Consider the following 19372-nt stretch of genomic DNA (forward strand, 5'->3'; position numbering starts at 1 on the left):
CCTTGAAATAAAACAAATAAAACTACGTGAGCAGCAACAGCCATTTGTAAAAGAAACCCCACTGCTTCCAGATAAATTTAAAGAGCTACTCCCACTTTTCAAAGGTTTTCTGATGTAAAAGGTTCCAGCAGAAGGACATATGTGGAATAACAAAGCTCAGCAAAAGCCATCTAACTCAAGAAAAAGGTGAGTCGCTATTAGAATTCTATAGCAGAATGGTAACAATTTTGGCATGTTACTATGAGACACAGTACAAGGAAAAAAAAAGATTTTTTCCTGTTATGTAAGAACACAGTATATCACAAAGTGGATCTTTGCTAAATTGGTTTTAAAATAATGCAGAGTATGGTTATTATAAAACAATAGAAATGCTGGCTTTATTCATATTTTGTTTTATGCTTACTGTCAAAACTTAAAATAGTTTTTAAAGGCTCTTTCCTCAAAGCTTGCAAGAAATGTAGGAATATTCTGAAAGAACTGCATCAGTGAAAAAATATTTTTCTTCACTGTATTGTAAGTTAAATGCACAGTAGATTTCAAAAGGAAATGTATAAAATGAGGGCTACTGCTTCCCATTATTCTTTAAGTTACTCAGAATGGGTATAATCAAGTTACTCTTATCATGTAGATTAGTAACTTTCTATGACAACCTTAAATGAATTCAATCAGTGTTTAAGCATATATATTCCAAGTCACTTAAGGTTGTTTTCCTCCCTCTCATAGGTGACAGCAGGGAATCCTGCGTCTAAGAAATGCCGCGATCAGGATTCAGCTTTTATAGGCTCTCAGAAAAGGAGAGATGCTCTTGTATCCACGTCGGGCTGAGGATGACCTAGACCGAAATTCCCAAATTCTAACATGCTGAAGCAAAGCTCAGCGTAGATAATTCCTGAGTAGCCAAGCACATTGTCCTGGCTGATACTGAAAACTGTTGATACAGCAACTTCTGCTACTGCTACCTACAATGGCTGCAGTGGGTAGTGAGCAAGACGGATTTGGGAACCACCGATCTGGATGCATTTACTTCAACTGCTGACTGAGGTAATGTGTTCAATTTAGTTGAAGAAGAACAAGAGAATGCTAATCAGCATGAAGAATATACAGAAGTTAATGAAAGCAACATAACTAGGTGGTGGAAAACGATAAGCCCTGATAGTTGGGTGAAAAGGGAACTAGAGACCATGGCCCAAACATACAAAAATGTATTTGATATTTTCTTTTCCTGTTTTCCTAACAAATACAGCAAAAACTGAATGCTGAGGAGAAAAAGCACCACAGAAACAAATAACTAGGGACAGGTGCATGATATCTTGAGGAAAAACATTTAAGGCAAATTTACTGTAGTTCTAAAGAACCTAAGGGATAACAAAATCTTTTAAATGCATTTCTGATCATCTTTGCTTAGTATGAACTTCAAGTGGAAACTGAAAAGTGGAGCAGCTAGCATTAACCTTTTTTTAACAGTTATTCAAATCCTTGCTGAATTACACAACTTGTATTAAAATAAATAGGAACTGCTGGTGCTGAGTTTTATTACAAATTAGGCCGCTTGAGAAATTGTTGCATAACGGATCTGAAAAAAAGAAATTGCTACAAGTCTTTCTTTTTTCCTTTGGCCTCTGTATGAGCTGCATGGGTGCAGTTGCCACATCTTTATGACATGCTCTGTTTCTGTGGCTTTAAGCAGAGGCTGTACCATCTTTCTGGTCTAGCCTTTCCTCTTCTTGGAACCACCCAACTGAATTTTGAAGAAGGAAATGCAAATACACATCTTGACATGGACATCAATTCTGATAAAAAAACAAAACAAACAAACAAAAAAAACCCCACCAAAACCGGTGGTAAAGTAAAGCCATGCATGAAAAGTTGGCATTTCTGTTTTCCCCCACTAATTGTTAATCGTGTAACAAACTGGAGATGGTCTATCAGAAGGGATAAGATTTTAGCTAGGAAGAGCAAAGTTCTATCTCCAGACATTTCCTGTAATGGTGAGATTTTCTGTTGGCTACAAGTTATCACTTCTCTCTCCACAAATTCAGTATGCCCATGTGTGCCTTCTATAGTAACAACTCTGTCACCTTCTTGTCATCCTAAGAATGAGCTTGACTTTATCAGCAAGCAGCCTTGATATCCTCTCTGGATATCCTGTGCATTTCTTCTGACTGGAAGGCTAGCAAATCACTTTTTATGGGAACTTTGGAGGGGCAAGGATAGTCTCACTGGGCATATTTTCTTGCCCAAAAAGTGCTGGGTGAACTGCTAGGAACAAAACTAATATGCCTTAGCTGAAAGAAGAAATTGCTCTTCTGAAGATTGGATGCATGGGGACAGGAGGAAAGAGGATGTGTCTATCACACAGAAAAGCTACCCAGTTGAGGAAAGTCTAGCATGCTTCACTGTTTACCATGAGCTCAGGAGACCAGGGATCTTCTGAAGAGTGTGTCATCTCCAGAATTTCACTGGATGCTTGCATTCTCCAAACGATCTGCAATCCAATTAGCAATGCCATCATGCAGTTGGTGATCCCCAGTCTCCAAGTAATTGCACAAGTCTGCCTCTCAGCTAAGTAACACTACTCTTGTCTGTTTCTCTGCTTTGTATGTTTAGAACAGATCTCTGGAAACATGTCTATTCTGTCATCTTTATCTTGTCATTGCCCCCCAAGAATAATTTAAGACCAAACTAATGGTAAGGAGCCTAAATGGACTTTGAAGCTAATGCATTTCTAGTCACAGATAAATATTAAATGTTAAGAAGGTTGCTATCGTGCAGCAGGGATAATGATGTGGCCCAGAAGAAAGTAGGGTGGATCAGTGCAGTCATCTCAGCTGTGTGCTGGGGAAATCCAGGCATGGTGCCCTGGGATCCCTTCTTTTAACACAGAAGCATTTCTGCAACCTCACGTGGGCTTTCTGCTAGGTCCAGAAATGCCAGACCTCATAAGCAGTGCTCACAGTACTCTAGAAAGTTTTCCACGCCATAACAAAGGTGCAGTAGTTAAAAGGTCAGTTATAGGGAAGTAACCAGAGGGTGAGTAAGTGCTTAAACAATCCAAACCCTATGCAAAATTGGCCCCAAAGTGGCACATGAAGGATGAAGATGAAAATGGGAACCTCGACTAAGTTTATACTGTAGGATGATCAAACAATAGGTATATATATATATATATATAGGTATATAGATATAGATATAGGTATATAGAATACTTTTCGTAACTGTCACGGAACTATGATCTGAAATTCAGTTAGAGCCAAGTATGAGTATGTTGATTACTATCATACTAACACAATCCTACTCCAAGAGTTGATCAGTTATTTAATGAATTGCAATGACATTTTAAGGTGCTGTAGATTATGGAAATTTTATGGCAGATGTTAATATTTGATACTGCAATATATACTATTACAACTATATACAGTGCAAAACGTATAGTTTTATCAGTGTCAACTTAGTGACATAAGTTTTTAGAACATTACAAATTACACTTTTTTTTTCTGTGCAGTATGCAGAAAACATCTGTGATCACTTATTTAGGTAAGTGGTTGTATGTGAGCATATGTTCTCAGAGTGGGTAAGCGTACATAGTTTCAGAAATAGGCAACTTTTATGCCTTTTAAGTCTCGTGCCAGAAAAGCTGCAGAGAAATAAAAGTTTTATTAAACAGCGAGTATATTTGAGTAGAAGCAGCAAATTATTTGTAATAGAAATATTTATAGATCATACACATGGCTATCTTACAGCTAAAATAATTCCTGCAGTTTAGACTTCAGGAGAAAGAATGGAAATTCAGGAAGGGAGAGATCTGTGCATTAAGACATTCATTATACACGAAGTAATGTTTCAATAAATACTTCGTTTGCTAAAATCAAGCACTGAAGCTAGTAGTAAAACTGGTTTAAGTTGATACTTGTTACAAAAATCTGTAGGGTACTTGTATTCACGTTGTAGTTTCCACTGGGAAGATGAGAATGCTTCCAATGAACAGAAAGAGGAATTTTCTGTTTAACATCTTACGTGGATTATTAATTTAAAATGGCACTCAGTATGTGTGAACTATTCCACAAAAACTGATAGGATGTAATTGGGGTAGGCAGCATCCAAAGAAATCCCACTGCTATTGGAATGTTAAGGTGCTTAAATTCAACTCATGTTTACATTTAATTCTATGTTTTAGTGAAAATCACTTGAAACACGATGAACTGTCTTACTTCACCTCTGAATTCCATGGAGGCAGCTCCTTGTAGTCTCTTAAGAGCATTGCCACACAGTACTCCAGGGCTAGGAATGCCACCACAAAACATACATGCAGATTCTGGATAAATCTACTATAAACAATAAGCCAAAAACGCGCTGACTTATGTCCACAGTCTCAGAGGTATTGTAGTATATGATGAGAATTAAATGAAAAGCTGAAGCTAATGAGAACACAGAACAAGCCACAAGTCTTCATGTACTATTTCTGCTCTACGTGCTAATGGCTCTCCACCAATGCAGAAATCTTGGAACAGATGTTTTCTCTGGTTCCTCTGATATTCACTTGTAGCTGCCCTTGTTGATTATACTTAAGTCATTTTACCTGACCCTACATACAAATTTGAGAAAAATAGAAAAAGAATAATTCTTATCAGCAAGCCCAGGACTCTGAAGCACTGGGCAGAGCCCTGCAAATGCCAGTGTTTTGTACTGCAAAAAACAAACCACAAATGTTTGTTCTTATCTTGCCAAAAGTAGAAGAAGCTGCAGCCTACAACTCTGAGGTTCATGCAGCTACAGTAAAACTGGGCTGGAGTACATCATTTTAATGCCCCTTCTAGGTACGTGCTATTATTTTCTGTAATTCCTGTGCAGCATTTAGATATTAGTTTAACAGTCTTAGACACTGAGAGTAAAACTATGCTAAATAAACAAGATTTACTAGAAGTTCTTCTCATCCTTCCCTTGAGGTATATTGGAACATTACAGCTGCCTCCTCAAAGGGAGCTGCATGGTTTCCAATCTTTTTGCTACTTCAGAAAAACATTTTGTGAAAGGAAAACCTTTGAATTTTTACTATTTGATTTTATTTTTTTCAGACATCAGCTTGTCTACTAACTTGGATGCAGTATCACTACGAATCCCTCCTTTTGTGATTTTTGCTTTGAGATATTTTTTAAGCTTGTCAAATTAGATCTTGGGGGGAAATTTTTCACTCAGAGGTGGCAAGGCCCTGGCACAGCAGAGAAGCTGTGGTGCCCCATCCCTGAAGGTGCTCAGGGCCAGGTCGGATGGTGCCCTGGGCAGCCTAAGCTGGTGGATGCCCATGGCAGGGGGTTGGAACGAGATGGTCTTTGAGGTCCTTTACAACCCAAGCCACCCTGTGATTATAAACATCTATGACCACAGTATTTAATTTTACTTTTGGTGGAAAGTGAGAGCATCTTCAACTGCAAATAATTCTTACGCTCACGCCTAAAATAACGCGCATTTTCGGACCATTCATGTGTAGGGAGTAGCTGTTACGTTTCATTGAAGGATGTTGTTGTCGCTGTTGTTGTTTTTCAAAAATGGCAAATATGTGAGAATGAGATTGTGTCACCTAGGGTAAGGCAGTGTAACAATGGACAGAAGAAGAGGTTGACACAGCAAAAGCGACCACGGTAACAGGAAAGTTAAAATTGCAGAAGGTGAACGCCTCGGACTGCTGACCGCGGCCCAGGGCAGGACAGGACAAACACCTGCATGGTTGGGCAGCGCCCGGAGCATCGAAGTGGCCGGGGAGGGAGGAGGCGCTCGCCCACCCCTTCCCAGAACCTGTTCGAAGCGAAGCCGGTTCTCCACAGGCACGCGGCAGCACGTACCTTAGGAAACGGGGAAAGCGCGCGACTGCGCGCCGCCAGCCGTCACCGTTCTGCCCGGGGCCGTTCGACCGCCGAGGCGCGGCTCGATCCCGGCCTCCCGCCCCACCGCAGCCGCTACGCCGCCCCTCCCCCGCGGCGCGGCAGTGCCCTCTGGCGGCGGCCCGCCTTTCTCCCCGTTGCCACCCGCTGTGACGTCTTACGCGGCCACGGCTGCTCCCTCTCGCCTTTCCCATTGGCCGGCGGCCCAGCGGCCGCCCCACCTCCCGCGCGTGATTGGCAGGCGGCCGCGGGGACTCGGAGCGGGCCGGCGGCGTCGAGAGGCCGCGGCGGCGCTGCGGGCCTGCGGCCGCGCACTCATTGTCTGAGCGCGGAGCCCGGCGGCACGGGGAGGGGAGGAGTTGGAGAAGCGGCGACCGCGGCGGGACGGGGCGGAAAAAGGAAGGGAAGGAGGGGCCGGAAGGAGGGGCTGGGCGGGTGGTGTGCGCGTGCGCGCGTGCGGGGAGCGCGCGGGCACGCGCCGGCGGGTGCGCGCGGGAGCGAAGGCGGGGGAGGGGAGCGGGGCGATTTCGCTCTCGGTCCGCGCTCTGGGGCCTTTGTGGCTGCGGGGCCTCGCCCGGGGCGAGGCGGGCGGCGGCGGAGCGGCCGTCCCTTTAAACTAGCGGAATCGCGGGCCCCGGCCGGGCCTGCCCCGCCGCCTGCCGGCCTCCGGCGGGAGCGCGGGTGGCGGACGGGCGCTTTGTGTGGGCCCCGCTCCGCCGCGCTGCCCGCTCCCTCGTTATTTTGCTCTGCCCGGGCCGCGCTCCCGGCATGAAGTAGAAGCGGGCCGCGGCGGGAGGCGCTGAGGGGCCGCGGCGAAGCGCGAAGGGCGCGCGGGGAGGCGCGGGGTCGGGGCCGGCCCTCGAGGCTGCCTCCGTGCGCCGTCGGCTCGGCCGAGGAGAACCGGGCGGAAAATGGCAAAGTCCGGAGGAGGAGGAGGAGGCGGCGGCGGCGGCGGTGGCAGCGGGGGACTGACCTGGGTGGTGAGTTGTGGGGTCGGCGCTTCGGCGCCGGCGTTTGTGGGTTTGTTTTTGTCTTTTTGCGTCCCCTGTCTGTGTATGCGGAAAGTGGGGCTGGCGTTTAAACGGGGAAGGAACCGGCGGGTGAAAGGGAGCCGGGCGGGGCGGGGCGGCAGGGGGAGAAGCAGCCCGGGCCGGGGGCAGCGCTCAGCCTGGAGCGGAACGATGCCTTTGTGGGCACCAAAGCTTTCCCGATCGCCTGGGATGGTGAAAGCCGGAGCTTCTGAGTTACGGAGATGAGTTACGACAGGGGCCTGGAGCCGTGTGCTTGCAGATCGCTCTTGAAGTTGAACTTTGTCGTCTTCCGAAAGTTACGACTCAATAACAGGGCTTAGGAGATGGGTTTTTGTAGTAAGCGAGGATGCTCTCTGCTTTTGGGAAGACCTCGGGAAGGAGGAGCAAAGATGACCTGAAGGGGTCTTATTCGTCCAGTCAGTAACTTCCCTGTTAGCGTGGAGTTCAAACTAGCGTGCCTTATTTAATGTTTAAAAAGATGATCCATCTTGATAGATGGTGAGGTGCCTGCATCTTTAATCAGGCATGTATTCTTTACTGAGTTAGGAGCTTTAAACCTTCTTGTTTGAGGAGGTAATAACAAACTAGTTTTTCTGTTGTGTTTTCCTGTATCTTTGAGCTGCTGGAAAAGAACATGAACAGCATTACTGAGATAAAAGACATCCCACGTATTCTGACGGTGGACTGCTTCTGTGGCTCTAATTTTCGTGTTTAACGCTAATTCTTTTTCATTATAAAAGCTGGCGGTTTGAAAAGGTACATTAAAAATGTACGAGTTTCTGGGTGTGTCACTTGAAATTAGGCAGTTTAGATATGGGAACAGCCTAAGTAAAGAGGCTGAAGTTATTCTACTTTCCATTCTGTAATACTGTGCGATCTTTATCAACTGCCGCCTTGTATAGCTCTTCAGAATTAAGATTTTTATGGTACAGATTGGACCAAGTAATTGAAAGTTTCACAGCTCATAGAAGACTGCAGAATGAAGTGTGAAAATCACCGAGTAGGCATTTTTAATGAAACATGTTCCTAAATGTAATGGGGATGAAAGTATGGCGAGTCAACAGTTTCCTACAACTGGAAGTGATCACTTTTCCTTCTGTAAAGGCAGTAAAGACTGAAGTGCTTTTGTTGTATCAGAGTAGTGGCAGAGAAATAATTAGATTTCAGTTAAAACCCTGTACTGACCATTCAGAAAACAGTAGGACTTTTCCTTTCTCTCATGAGCATTTTAGGTGCTGAAGATAGGGCCCCTGAATCAGTTCCTAAAGGCAGACCTGCTCGCTGTCATCTGCAGGACGCTGGAGTACAGAAGAGCAATGTTGTGGCACTAGAGTTGAATGGGGCAGCAATTAGCTTAGTGTGCAGGGAGAAAATGAGGCAGGTGCCAGTTCATGAATAGATATGATATGCTGGCATTGAGGCTGAGGTGTACAGAGTTAGGGACAGTTTAGGACAGTTTCAGCATTCTAATTTTAATCTGCTTGCCCTGTGTCTTTTACACTTCTTGTTACTGTGGTGAAAGCACTGGGACGTTTGTTTTCTGAGTAATATGTTTCTATTGTTAATGATTTCTTTTTTAAGACCAGGTGAGCTAAACAGTTGAACTGTACCAGAAATAAATCTAGTTCTAAAGAGGGGAAGCATGTTTAAGAATTGACGTGGTGTTTATGTTTCAAAGTTGCAAGTCTCATATGGGTAGTCTGATGCTCACATCTTTAAAAGAGTTGTCTGTATGATTTCAGCTTTAGTTGTGGTTTAAACAGTATTCGTGTTCTTATCTTCTACTCCTTAGGTAAGAATTATACGCATTTAGGAAAGAGGGTGTTCTTTAAGTTACAGAATTTACCTTGGAGTGAACTTCATGCTAGGAAGCTCCTGCAAGTGCCAGGTGTTACCTACTTGCAGAAGCAAGATGAATTAGGTATTCATGGAAACACAGCAAGTCATCAACATCAGTTTATAGCTACCTAGTAACTAACCTTAGCATAGTAACAGTGCTTTGAGAAATGTTACTAGCAGTGGTGGGCTGGTAAGCAAGAACGAGGAGGAGTTATAGGGGCACAGGACAATGTATCCATTCCATGTGTTTGTTAGGTAAATGGTCTATCATTAAAGAACTGAAAATAACCTTTGTGTAACCTCAGACTTATGAATTGTACTAGCTGGTTTTTGAGAAGCTTTTTCTTTTGTCTTCCTGCTAACTTGTTGGAGTCAACTTGCAGCTCTTCGCTGTTACATTAACTCTGTAATAGTTGGCAAAAGGCGGAGTTTTCACCAGCAGATTTGTAGTAATTATTTTTTGTGGATGATTTCCAAAGGTGACTCAGAAATGTGTTGTAAGTTAGTTACAAATGCATGGATTTGTAAATAGAGAAATTGCTGTTGGTAAAACATAATGGCATTTTTTAGTGCTAGAAAAGCATGCTTTAAGTAAGACATTGTTATTAATGTTTATAAATATGTAAAGGGTGAGTGTCAGGAGGATGGAGCCAGGCTCTTCTCAGTGGCATTCAATGCTAGGACAAGGGGCAGTGGGTGCAAGCTGGAACATAGGAGGCTCCACATAAATATGAAAAAAACTTCTTCACAGTAAGGGTAACAACCACTGGAAGAGGCTGCCGAGGGAGGTTGTGGGGTCTCCTCTGGAGACATTCAGAACCTGCCTGGATGTGTTCCTGGGTGACCTGATCTGGTGTTCCTGCTCCAGCAGGGTTTGGACTAGATGATCTTTCGACATTCTGTGATTCTGTGATCTTCAACCTTTCTGTGTGTTTAGGAACAGATGAAAGTGAGCTGTCATAATGGTACAATAACAGTACTTTTAAAAATATGTCCTGTACAGTGAAAGTGAATCAGGTACAAATGCACACTTATGAGGTGTTGCTCTGATACAGTGGCAGTGCACACAAAGCTATTGAAGTGAGCTAAATAGTTATTTGTGGGAATGTTTTCAAGGCTTTCTCCTCAACTCCGACAGCTACATGAACCTTGTAAAGGAAAAGTGAAACTCCTGAAAGTAGTTGGAGACTTCAAACATACCACTTCCATTTAGCAGTCCATTGTGAAGGCGCTAGTTTTCATTTTCAGGAAACACTAGCTTGAAACAAGTATGTATTGAGCATTAATGTGAATTTTGTTTTTCCAGAGAAGTTTATATTGCTTATCTGCATGCTCCTTGAATGGAGTGGAATGGAAACGATACATACACCAGTTTGCTTTAAACTGGTTTGTACTTGGTTTGAGTAAATGCCTGAACTGTATAATGCAGAGTGAAAAGATAGCAGGTTTTTAAATAATCTAAGTTCAGCTATTTGCACTTCTCAGCAGTTTTGGAGTGACATTGAAAATAAATTTTGGTGTAATTCTATAACCGAAGAGCATATGTATGCAATAGGATAGGGCAGTAGACTCCAGCAAACGAAAATGAACAAACAACAAAACAGCACCGATCTTCTGTTGAAGGGACCTTGTCTCTGTTCAGTCACTTCATTTGAAAACAAATACTCTGAACTGTAGTAAGTGAATAGCTGTTAGTGGTGTGTATATTTTTGAGGGGAAAATGGTTAGATACATGGGGATTACTTTGGTGGGAGAAGGTGTACATGCAAACACGTGCCCCTTGCTAATGCTCTGTCTAGTTCATGTGTACTTTGTGAAATTTCCAAGCTAACAATGTTGTATTAAATAGAGTGGATAAATTCACCTTTTAAATAACAGACTATAAAAGCATTCTAAGGTAGGCAGATTAGATTTGCAAAAAACAGTTTTAATTTTCCAGAAATAGATTTTCACCTCGTGTAAACTGTGTGTCCACATGCTAAAGCCATCTTCAAATACACATTTATTTTTCTATTAACTTAAATACGCAAATGGGAATCACATAACTGATGGATATGAGAGATTCTGTTCATAGAAGTGGGTTTTTTTTAGCATTGAATTTATTGATGCTGTTGGTCTGGAGGGACTGGGGAATCCCCTGTCACTTCAATTGCACTGTCTGGAGACAAGAGTGCCACTGCTAGGAGCAGCAGTCACTTGATATAGTGAAGTGTAAGGCTGTACAGTAATAGCACTTTCTGTCCTAAGATTTCTGTCATAGGTTTTGCTTTAGGAAGGTAACAAAAACAAAGGAATGGCAACAAAAAAAAACAATACTGCCAAAACTGATGTGGATTATATAGAGAGAACTTGGAAATGCAGAATGGTACAGAAAACTCAATTTTTCTCATTGGATAATTTAAAATATTAAGTCTGTTGGAACGTTATCCACAAAGGCAGTGTTTTTCTGCTCCACGTGGGTTTTGAGAATTTGCAGGAGCTAATTGAGCAAAAATATATACCTGTAAACGTGGTTAAACGTTTGAAGGATCCTCTGATGAAAATTGTGTGTTTGGAGACTTTTCAGTGTCCTCTTAATACGTGTAGGGAAACTGAAATATTTTGGAAGAATGTATTTTAGTGCTCGTATCCCAAATTTAAATGAAGTGAATTTTAGGTCAAGGTACGTAAAATGGTTTCACAGAACTTCTAAAAAGAAATACTAACATTTAAAATATAATTTAAAATTAAGCAACTGATGAAAGTGTTCTTATGAACATAACAGAGCAATTGCTCGGAAGTAAAGTGATAGACTTGCTCTTTATGTTGTGTGACTCCCTCTTACCTGAGGATCAGATCTACTGGTTTTAAAGCTTCAATGTGATCGCAGATACTTTTACTCCTGTGGAACGAGTCCTCCTAAAATTACAATTACCTTCTGAAGCACGTTATTAAACTTTTTCTGTGCTATCGATTCATCTGGTTTCATTAAATAAAGCTATTTTAAAATTCTGTTTGTGTCTTAATTCCAATTTTCATATAAGTACACTGCACCACTGAGAGCGAATTAAGGCACTACTTTTAATTTTTGTATTTTGTGAAAGTGATAAATCTGGGTATTTGTTAGAGTGCACTTCTAAGTAATTGACTTTCTTTTTAAGCAAGCAAGAAAAGGAGTGTTAGCACAGCTAGTGTAAAGGCTGCCTCAGTTAGGAGGTGTTTGAAAGGTTTATGAAAATTGAGAATGAGTGGGCATGGCTACGCTGAGGCATCGCATTCCTTATCTAAGACACTGAACAGTTGTGAGAAGAACAGATGTATGTAAAACTGCACAAATGTCTGCCTTAGTGAGGTGCCAGAAAGTCACGACAACTTTCTCTGCGAGGAATCTTCAGAGACAGCAACAAACACTGTTTTTTGTCATGACACAATCACGGGAGATGTAAGATAAGATAACACTGGAAAAGTTGTTTGCCTATAAGTCAAAAGAATCCAAGATAAAGTAGAAAAAATATCAAGCTCTTGCAACATGCTAACTTGATATGTAATGGTTCTGTAGGAGCAGTTATAAACCAGAGTCAGCTCCTGAACAGAGGATCATCATTTGTGAGAAACAGGAAGTCTGAGCTTCACTGGAGAAGCTAGAAAGCAGCTGTAGAGTCTTGGAATATTTCTCGAAGCACTCAGACTGGTGATTTGTACCAGTGATTCCATTACTTCACAATAAGCTGACAGGCAAAAGCGTTCAAATTTGGTGTTAGTTGGGCTTCCTCAAGCCTTGCGGCACAAGGGCGTCTAGGTGAGAGCTCTGTCTCAGTGGAACCGTGTGCAACACAAGTACAGACGAGAAATTTAGAATGAGCTTGATAGTGATTCAGTTCCACAAAGCAATTAGGTGCGTCTTGCTGCACTAGTTGGTGATACTGAGCAGTGTTTAGAAAGAGGAAGTTCATTAGAGAAAGTCTTGAGACATGAGACTTGTTAGGAGTTTGCCGTAGCTTTGTGCACACATTTGTTTTCCTGATGTTTTGTCTTATGATTTGGGGTGTACAGCTAAACTGATGTGGTAAAGCATTAAAAAAGGCAAATATTATAGGAAAGGCTGAGTTATAAAGAAGTTATAAAGGTGCCAAGAAAGTTCTTTTATCAGTACCTCTTTTTCATTTCTTGGCTAGTGGTGGAAATATGTTTAAATTAGCTGATGAAACAGTGGACCAAACAGGTTTCTGAACCATCCACTGTACAGGTCTTTTTTGGGAAGCAGCAGTACTGAAAAAAAATAGCTCTCTCTCTACTTGCATTAAACCAGCTTAGAAACGCGTGTGCTAAATAATAAGGACATAGTCCCTCCTGATGGAATGGGCCTTCTCCATGCTGAATTAAACTAGTGGAGCCTTGTTGATGTCAGCAATCAAGATTTTAGTGAGCATGCGGGGTCAAGCTTGTGTGAGTGGTTCGTGCAACTTCCCAAATTGGTTTATGAGTAAACTGTAGTTAACTTACCAAAGTTAAATGTACTAGAAGGAATTGTTGTTTTTTTTTTTTTTCCTTGAAGTTTGAAGGGATTTCAGTGTGCTGCTTTACAGCAGAAGGTACAATTATTTCATTCATTGGTTTTAAGCATGGCAATTCAAAGAATCTGTAGGAACACAGTCTTGTCTAGAAATAATTATTTCATGTTAAACTTCTTCTTCCTTGAGAGTCAGGGCCAGTGTTTTTTCCCTCCTTGACTCTGAAGCTTACTTCAAAAAACAGATTCTTACAAGATCAATATGTTAGCAAAGCATTTGTAGGTTTAACGTTTTTAGATCCTATGCGGACACTGTCAAAATTCACTATTGAAATAGAGCTTGTCTATGGGAAAATTTCATATCCCCCCCAGAAAAAACAAGTGAAATTTAGTTAAATTGTCCTTAGACTTTGGAAGATGTTAGACACTTGCTTTTTAAGAGGTAAGTATTAAAGATCAGGATCTGAATGTACCTGTGCCAAATAAAACAGATGTTGCTGTAGTAACTTAGTAGAAATGCAGTCATATTTAGAACAATGCACATAGTTTACTGGTCAGAAGTAATTATAATGAGCTTCTCCCCCTCCCCCCCCCCCCCCCCCAAAAAAAAGTGCTCTATTTCACTTCTCAGATTTTATGGAAAAATCCTTTAGTTTTCCTTAAAATCTAGTTTACTAGTACATTGGACATAACAAATTCTAAAATAGCAATAATTATTCTTTCATTTAGTCTAGCTATTTAATAGGAGGAGGAAGCTGTATAATTCTAAGAAAGCAGTTTCGTATTGCAGCCAAACAATCAAATGATACCCGCTGAAAAGCATATTTTCTTCTTTCTCTTATCATCCCATTCTTATCATTCTGCTCTTTACCTTGCATCAGTACTTGTCTGGTTCTCCTGCAAACTTGCTCAGGAAAATGGTTCAGCAGACAATGGCTTGCTTCTAATGGATGAAAAATGGGAAGGAAGGAGATTCTGTTTGCTCCTTGAGCTGGTTTGTTATTAGGCTGGTTTTGGTTCCACTACCTGAAGAAACAAGAGAGGAGAGAAGAAGGGAAGGAGTTCTCATTTTTGGCAACAATTAACTGTTGTGCTTTTCTGTAAGCGGGAAATCTGTTGCAAGTTATTCTGTAAATGAATTATGATGATAAACATTGATGTAATCTGGTGCTTTCAGAGTCAAGAGCAAATTGTGAGGAGGAGGAGGTATAAGAAATAAATTAGGAATTCAAAGTAAACAAGCTTGTTAGTAGGCTGGAGCATGACTAGTTCTGGATGAGGTTAATGGGTGCTCTTTCCTGAGTTACTTTTGGGGAGCATGCGATAGAGAGATTTAGTTAATGCCACTGATGGGATGCCATGTTTTATGCAGATTTGCTCTAGTAACTGCAAACTGTTACTTCTGTGTTTTCATCTTGGGAGGAGAGCCAGAGCATTTGTTAAACACAGCAGGGGAGTGGTTTCTTTTGAAACTCACTGCCTTTGTTTTTTCATGGTGGGAGGTATTCTCAGTCAGAGTTTTCCTTTGGCAGGTTGCTAAATGTTTAGGTACCAATGTATTCATCGCGTATTTTTCTAAGTCAAGAAGAGGCCATTAAATCCAGTATGTGTAACACCACACTAAATGTGAGTGTATGTTATCCATAGAGCTACCTGGCAATTACCATATTGCATTTATAATTTTTTTGAGTTATAGCATATATATAAGATATATATTATACGTATACATATACAGTTTTAAAAGAACTGTTTGTTTGCTGTTGGTTTCTGTTTTATGTTGCTGGTTTGTTTTTTTCCAGCTGTAAGTGGCGGAAAATCGACATCCCTGGATTCCATTACTTAATTAACCTCCCTAGGTTTTACAGCTTAATTACACTCAAAATTTACTGTCTTGTCCCACTAATTCTCCACTTTAAGGGAATGTGGGACACATGCCATGTACTCCTGTAAAATGTTATGTGCCAAGGCTGCATTTCCCTTACAGGACAACAATCCTTGCAAGTGCATGTAGTTGCTTTAGGAGGCTGAAGCCAAATAGGCAAAACCCAGGTGGAGATACATTCATGTAGTGATGTCTCTTTTTTGTTCACCTCTGTTGGAGTAGATTAAGTGTCCTTTTTGCCACCTAGTTTTAAAAAAGAAAGAAAGAAAAGAAGGAAGAATATTTGAAACATTTGGTCTCAGTTGAAGCTGAAGTAGCTTGTGCTAGAGGCATGAAAAAAAAAAACAGAACAAAACAAGGAAGACTGTGTTATGGGAACAATAGGGAGATTTTTTTTGTTATAGGATGATGTATTTTGTCTATGAAATGCAACATTCAGAATGCTTCTTGGACTAGTATGGGGGAAATACTAGCTTTTACTCTGCCTTTTCTCCTATTTTGAACTTTCCAGCTCTACATTATATACCATTCTGGAGTCTTCCTATGTAAATATATGTTACTATGCTGAGATTAGCATAATAAACCGATTTTTTCATGAAGAAAATGCTATAATTTTTAATTGTCTCAGTCTAATGCCATTTCTCTTTTTGCCCAGAGCAGAATTTTATGGATGAACACAATTTTTAAACACAAAGAAAGACCACATAACCCAGTTTCCATCAAAAAAGGCAATAAAGAATCCGTGGCGTCATTCGTGTTCTGTTATATGTAAAAATTTCATCAAAAGGGACTGCAAGAAAACAAAAAAAGAAAAATATGAAGAAAGAAAATGCAAAAACCGAACCTGAGCTCTGAGATTGATAGTAGGCAGTTGAAGTAGCTAAACTGTAGCCTATTAAAGGCTGCTTGGATTCTGATTCTCAGGATTGCAGAAGAAAAGAATGACTGGAGCTTTTGAATACTACTAGAAAAATTCATAGCTAAATAAACTCTAAATGAGAAACAATGCCAACATTAAAATCCTACTGGAGAAAGCATTCATCGTAGTAAAATCTGCTTGTGATAACGCTTTGTCTGATGTCAAATGACCAGAAGGTGCTATCAATGGAGACTGTTATGTTTTTCTGTAGAGTTAGCACTATCCCATGTTTGAAGTTTAACTGCAAGTCTATAAAGGAGGTTGCACAGTGCAATCAGTTATTGCATTCCAAAGTAATTAAGAATGGTCACCTTGCTGGCTTACATGCACATGGGTGTGTATATTCACAACCAACTTGGAGGGTAGCTGAAAAACTCTCTGAAGTCCTGTATGTAACAGGAATGATGGAAAAGTCAAACACTTTAAAAAACATAGTGAAAATTGGCCACGTTAAGATAGTGAGACAGGCACTGAAAATCATGTATATATCCGTGTGTGTACGCACATATGTTTTTCACAATAAATCAGCTAATTTTTAAATCAAAAAGTAAAAGACTTAAGCCCCTTGTGATACTTGTTTAATTCATTTCAGGGATGTTCTCCTGAAACAACAGCTGGGGCTATTTTGAAAAGTGTTTTTGGAGCTCCAATAATATGAATATTTCCCAGACAGGACAGAATACAGAAGTCTTTCTGAGACAATTCCAAAACATGCATAAAATATTGTCAGTTTACTATGCTACAGTTTAGTACTTGCTTGATTTTTTTATTTATATACATTTCTAAGGAAAGCAGTGAGAAAAGGCTGTAGAACATGTGTCCATGGATCACAGACTCAAGAATCATTAAGGTTACAAAAGACCCCTAAGATCATCTAGTCCAACCATTGACACATCACCACCATGCCTGCTAAGCTGTGTCTGTCACTGCCACATCTACTCTTTTCTTGAAAACCTCAGGAGCAGTGACTTCATCACTTTGCTGGTCAGCCTGCTTCAGTGCTTCGCCACTCTTTCTTAGAATAAATTTTCCTAATCTGCATCTCCCCTGGTGCAATGTTGAGGCCATTACTTCTCATCCCTACCCATGGTTACCTCGGAGGAGGGGCTGACCCCAGTATTGCTATGACCTCCTTTCAGATAGTTGGAGAAACTGATATGGTGTCTCCTGCACCTTCTCTTCTTCAGACTGAATAATCCCAGTTCCCTTGGCTGCTCCTCATAAGATTAGTGCTGCAGACCCTGCACCAGCTTTGTTGCCCCTCTTTGGATGTGCTCCAGTGCTTTGGTGTCTTTCTTGTAGTGAGAGGCCTCACAACTACTTAGTACTCGAGCTGTAGCCTCACCAGTGCTAATTAGAGGGGGATGATCACCTCCCTAGTGGTGCTAACTGTGCTATTTCTAATACAAACTAGGATGTTTTTACCTTCTTGGCTACCTGTACACAGATCCTTTTCCTCCATGCAGCTTGCCAGATGCTCTGTCCCAAACGTGTAATGTTGCATGGGGTTGTTGTGACCAAAGTGTGGGGCCCAGCACTTGGTCTTGCTGAAACTCATACAGTTGGCCTCAGCCCATACATCCAACCTATCCAGATCCCTTTGTAGAGCCTTCTTACCCTCAGATGGATCACTGCTTCTTCCCAGCTTGGTGTTGTGTGCATACTTACTGAAGGTGTACTCAATCCCTTTGTACAGATCTTCAGTAATGATATTAAACAGAACCGGCCCCAATACTGACCCTTGAGCAGCACTACTTGTGATCAGTTGCCAGCTGGATTTAACTCCATTTGCACCCACCCTCTGTGTCTGGCCATCCAGCCTTCTTTTTTTTTTTTTTTTTTTTTTTTTTTTTTTACCACATGAAGAGTTTACATGTCCAAGCCATGGGCTGCTAGCTTCTCCAGAAAACTGTCAAACAAAACTGTACTGTTTTACTTGACAGAGTCAAAGGCTTTATGAAAGTCCCGGTAGGCTACGTATGCAGCCTTTCACTGCATGCACTCATCTTCATCACTGATTGGGCGATCAAGACTGTGGGGGAGAGCATGTCAAATATCTAAACAACATTTGTGTTCTAAAAATGCCAATTCAAGACAGATTCAGGGATTCAGAGTTGGTTTTCTTTTTCAGAGTACAGCATAGACTAAAAGGCTTGGTCTGGAAATAGGCAGTGCTGCAAACTTCTGATACTTGCATCCCTGCATAATAAGGCTATTTTATTTAGAAGGGTAATGTAAATTGTAGCAGGTGAGAAGTGAGAAGCCGTAGGGAAGGCATTGTTAGTGTTTCTTAAGCTCTACGGAATACGTTGTCCAAACAACTTGTAAAGGAGTAATTTCACTGTCACTGTTCTGAAGAGTACTCAGTGGTTTGGGAAAATAGGTATGCACAAAATGAATGTTAAAAATGTTTAATCTGAGCAAGTTGAGTATCTTTTTAAATATAGTGTTAGTAAGTAACAGAAGTTAGAAGATGTGTCAATTTGTTAAGAAACTGTAGTACAATGTATTACCATATTTCTCTTGCGAAGATAGCTTGATCTTAATGCACACAAAAATGTAGCATTTAAATTATATGACAAGCTTTGATTGTAATTTAAATCTGTCAGGATTTGTTTGCACTTGATTGGCAAGTTGAATTAATCAGATTGATTGTTGTCTTTTTTTTTTTTTAGACATTATTTGATAATCAAATCAATGCTTCAAAAAAGGAAGAATCAGAAAGTGTTAATAAAAATGACACTTCAAAGAAGATGTCTGTTGAGAGAGTTTATCAGAAAAAGACTCAGCTTGAACATATCCTCCTCCGTCCAGACACCTACATTGGATCGGTTGAACCTTTAACTCAGGTAAGTTTAATTAACTTAATTGTCTTCATATTTTCTGTTATTTTAATGAGGAAATTATTGTTACTACTACTAAAAATATTCATTCAAAATTATCATGTTAAGATCTGTAATTATGTTTGTCTGCATGTGTAAGAGCCATAGAACGGTTTGGATTGAAAGGGACTTGGAAGATATCTAGTCCAGTTGCCCTCCCAGGAGTTTACAATAGCTAAATAGATCCTTTAGCTAAGAAGTCATGACAAACACTGAATTTATACTGCCACTCCAGTTCTGAGCCACTTGAAATGTCCTTGTTTTCCCATAGTTCTTTTCATGTAGTAGTTGTTACTCCCATTAAAATAGGTCCTGAAACTGTATTGCTTCCAAAATTGGTGGTTCTAGTCTCAGAATGAGTTTGCAGAGATTCCCATAAGAGGCTCCTAATATTGCTTCTTCAGAATCAGAGAATTGTAGAGGTTGGAAGGGACCTCTGGAGATCTTCGAGCCT

General features: G+C 40.9%; 1 protein-coding gene across 5 annotated transcripts in view; it reads left to right on the top strand.

The window, feature by feature from the left end:
* Positions 1 to 6787: 6787 nt before the first annotated feature.
* The window catches only part of TOP2B (DNA topoisomerase II beta), a gene marked incomplete at both ends in the record, with an annotated part of 56260 nt that continues 43675 nt past the window's right edge, over positions 6788 to 19372 (top strand). For all 5 annotated transcript variants that reach the window (XM_079538552.1, XM_079538554.1, XM_079538551.1 and 2 more), the window contains 2 exons: positions 6788 to 6856; positions 18712 to 18885. In XM_079538552.1, the coding sequence (XP_079394678.1) occupies positions 6788 to 6856; positions 18712 to 18885 (243 nt within the window). The remainder of the gene's footprint in view (positions 6857 to 18711; positions 18886 to 19372) is intronic.

This window comes from Tetrao urogallus (assembly GCF_951394365.1).
Source record: "Tetrao urogallus genome assembly, chromosome: 7".
Classification (NCBI taxonomy): domain Eukaryota; kingdom Metazoa; phylum Chordata; class Aves; order Galliformes; family Phasianidae; genus Tetrao; species Tetrao urogallus.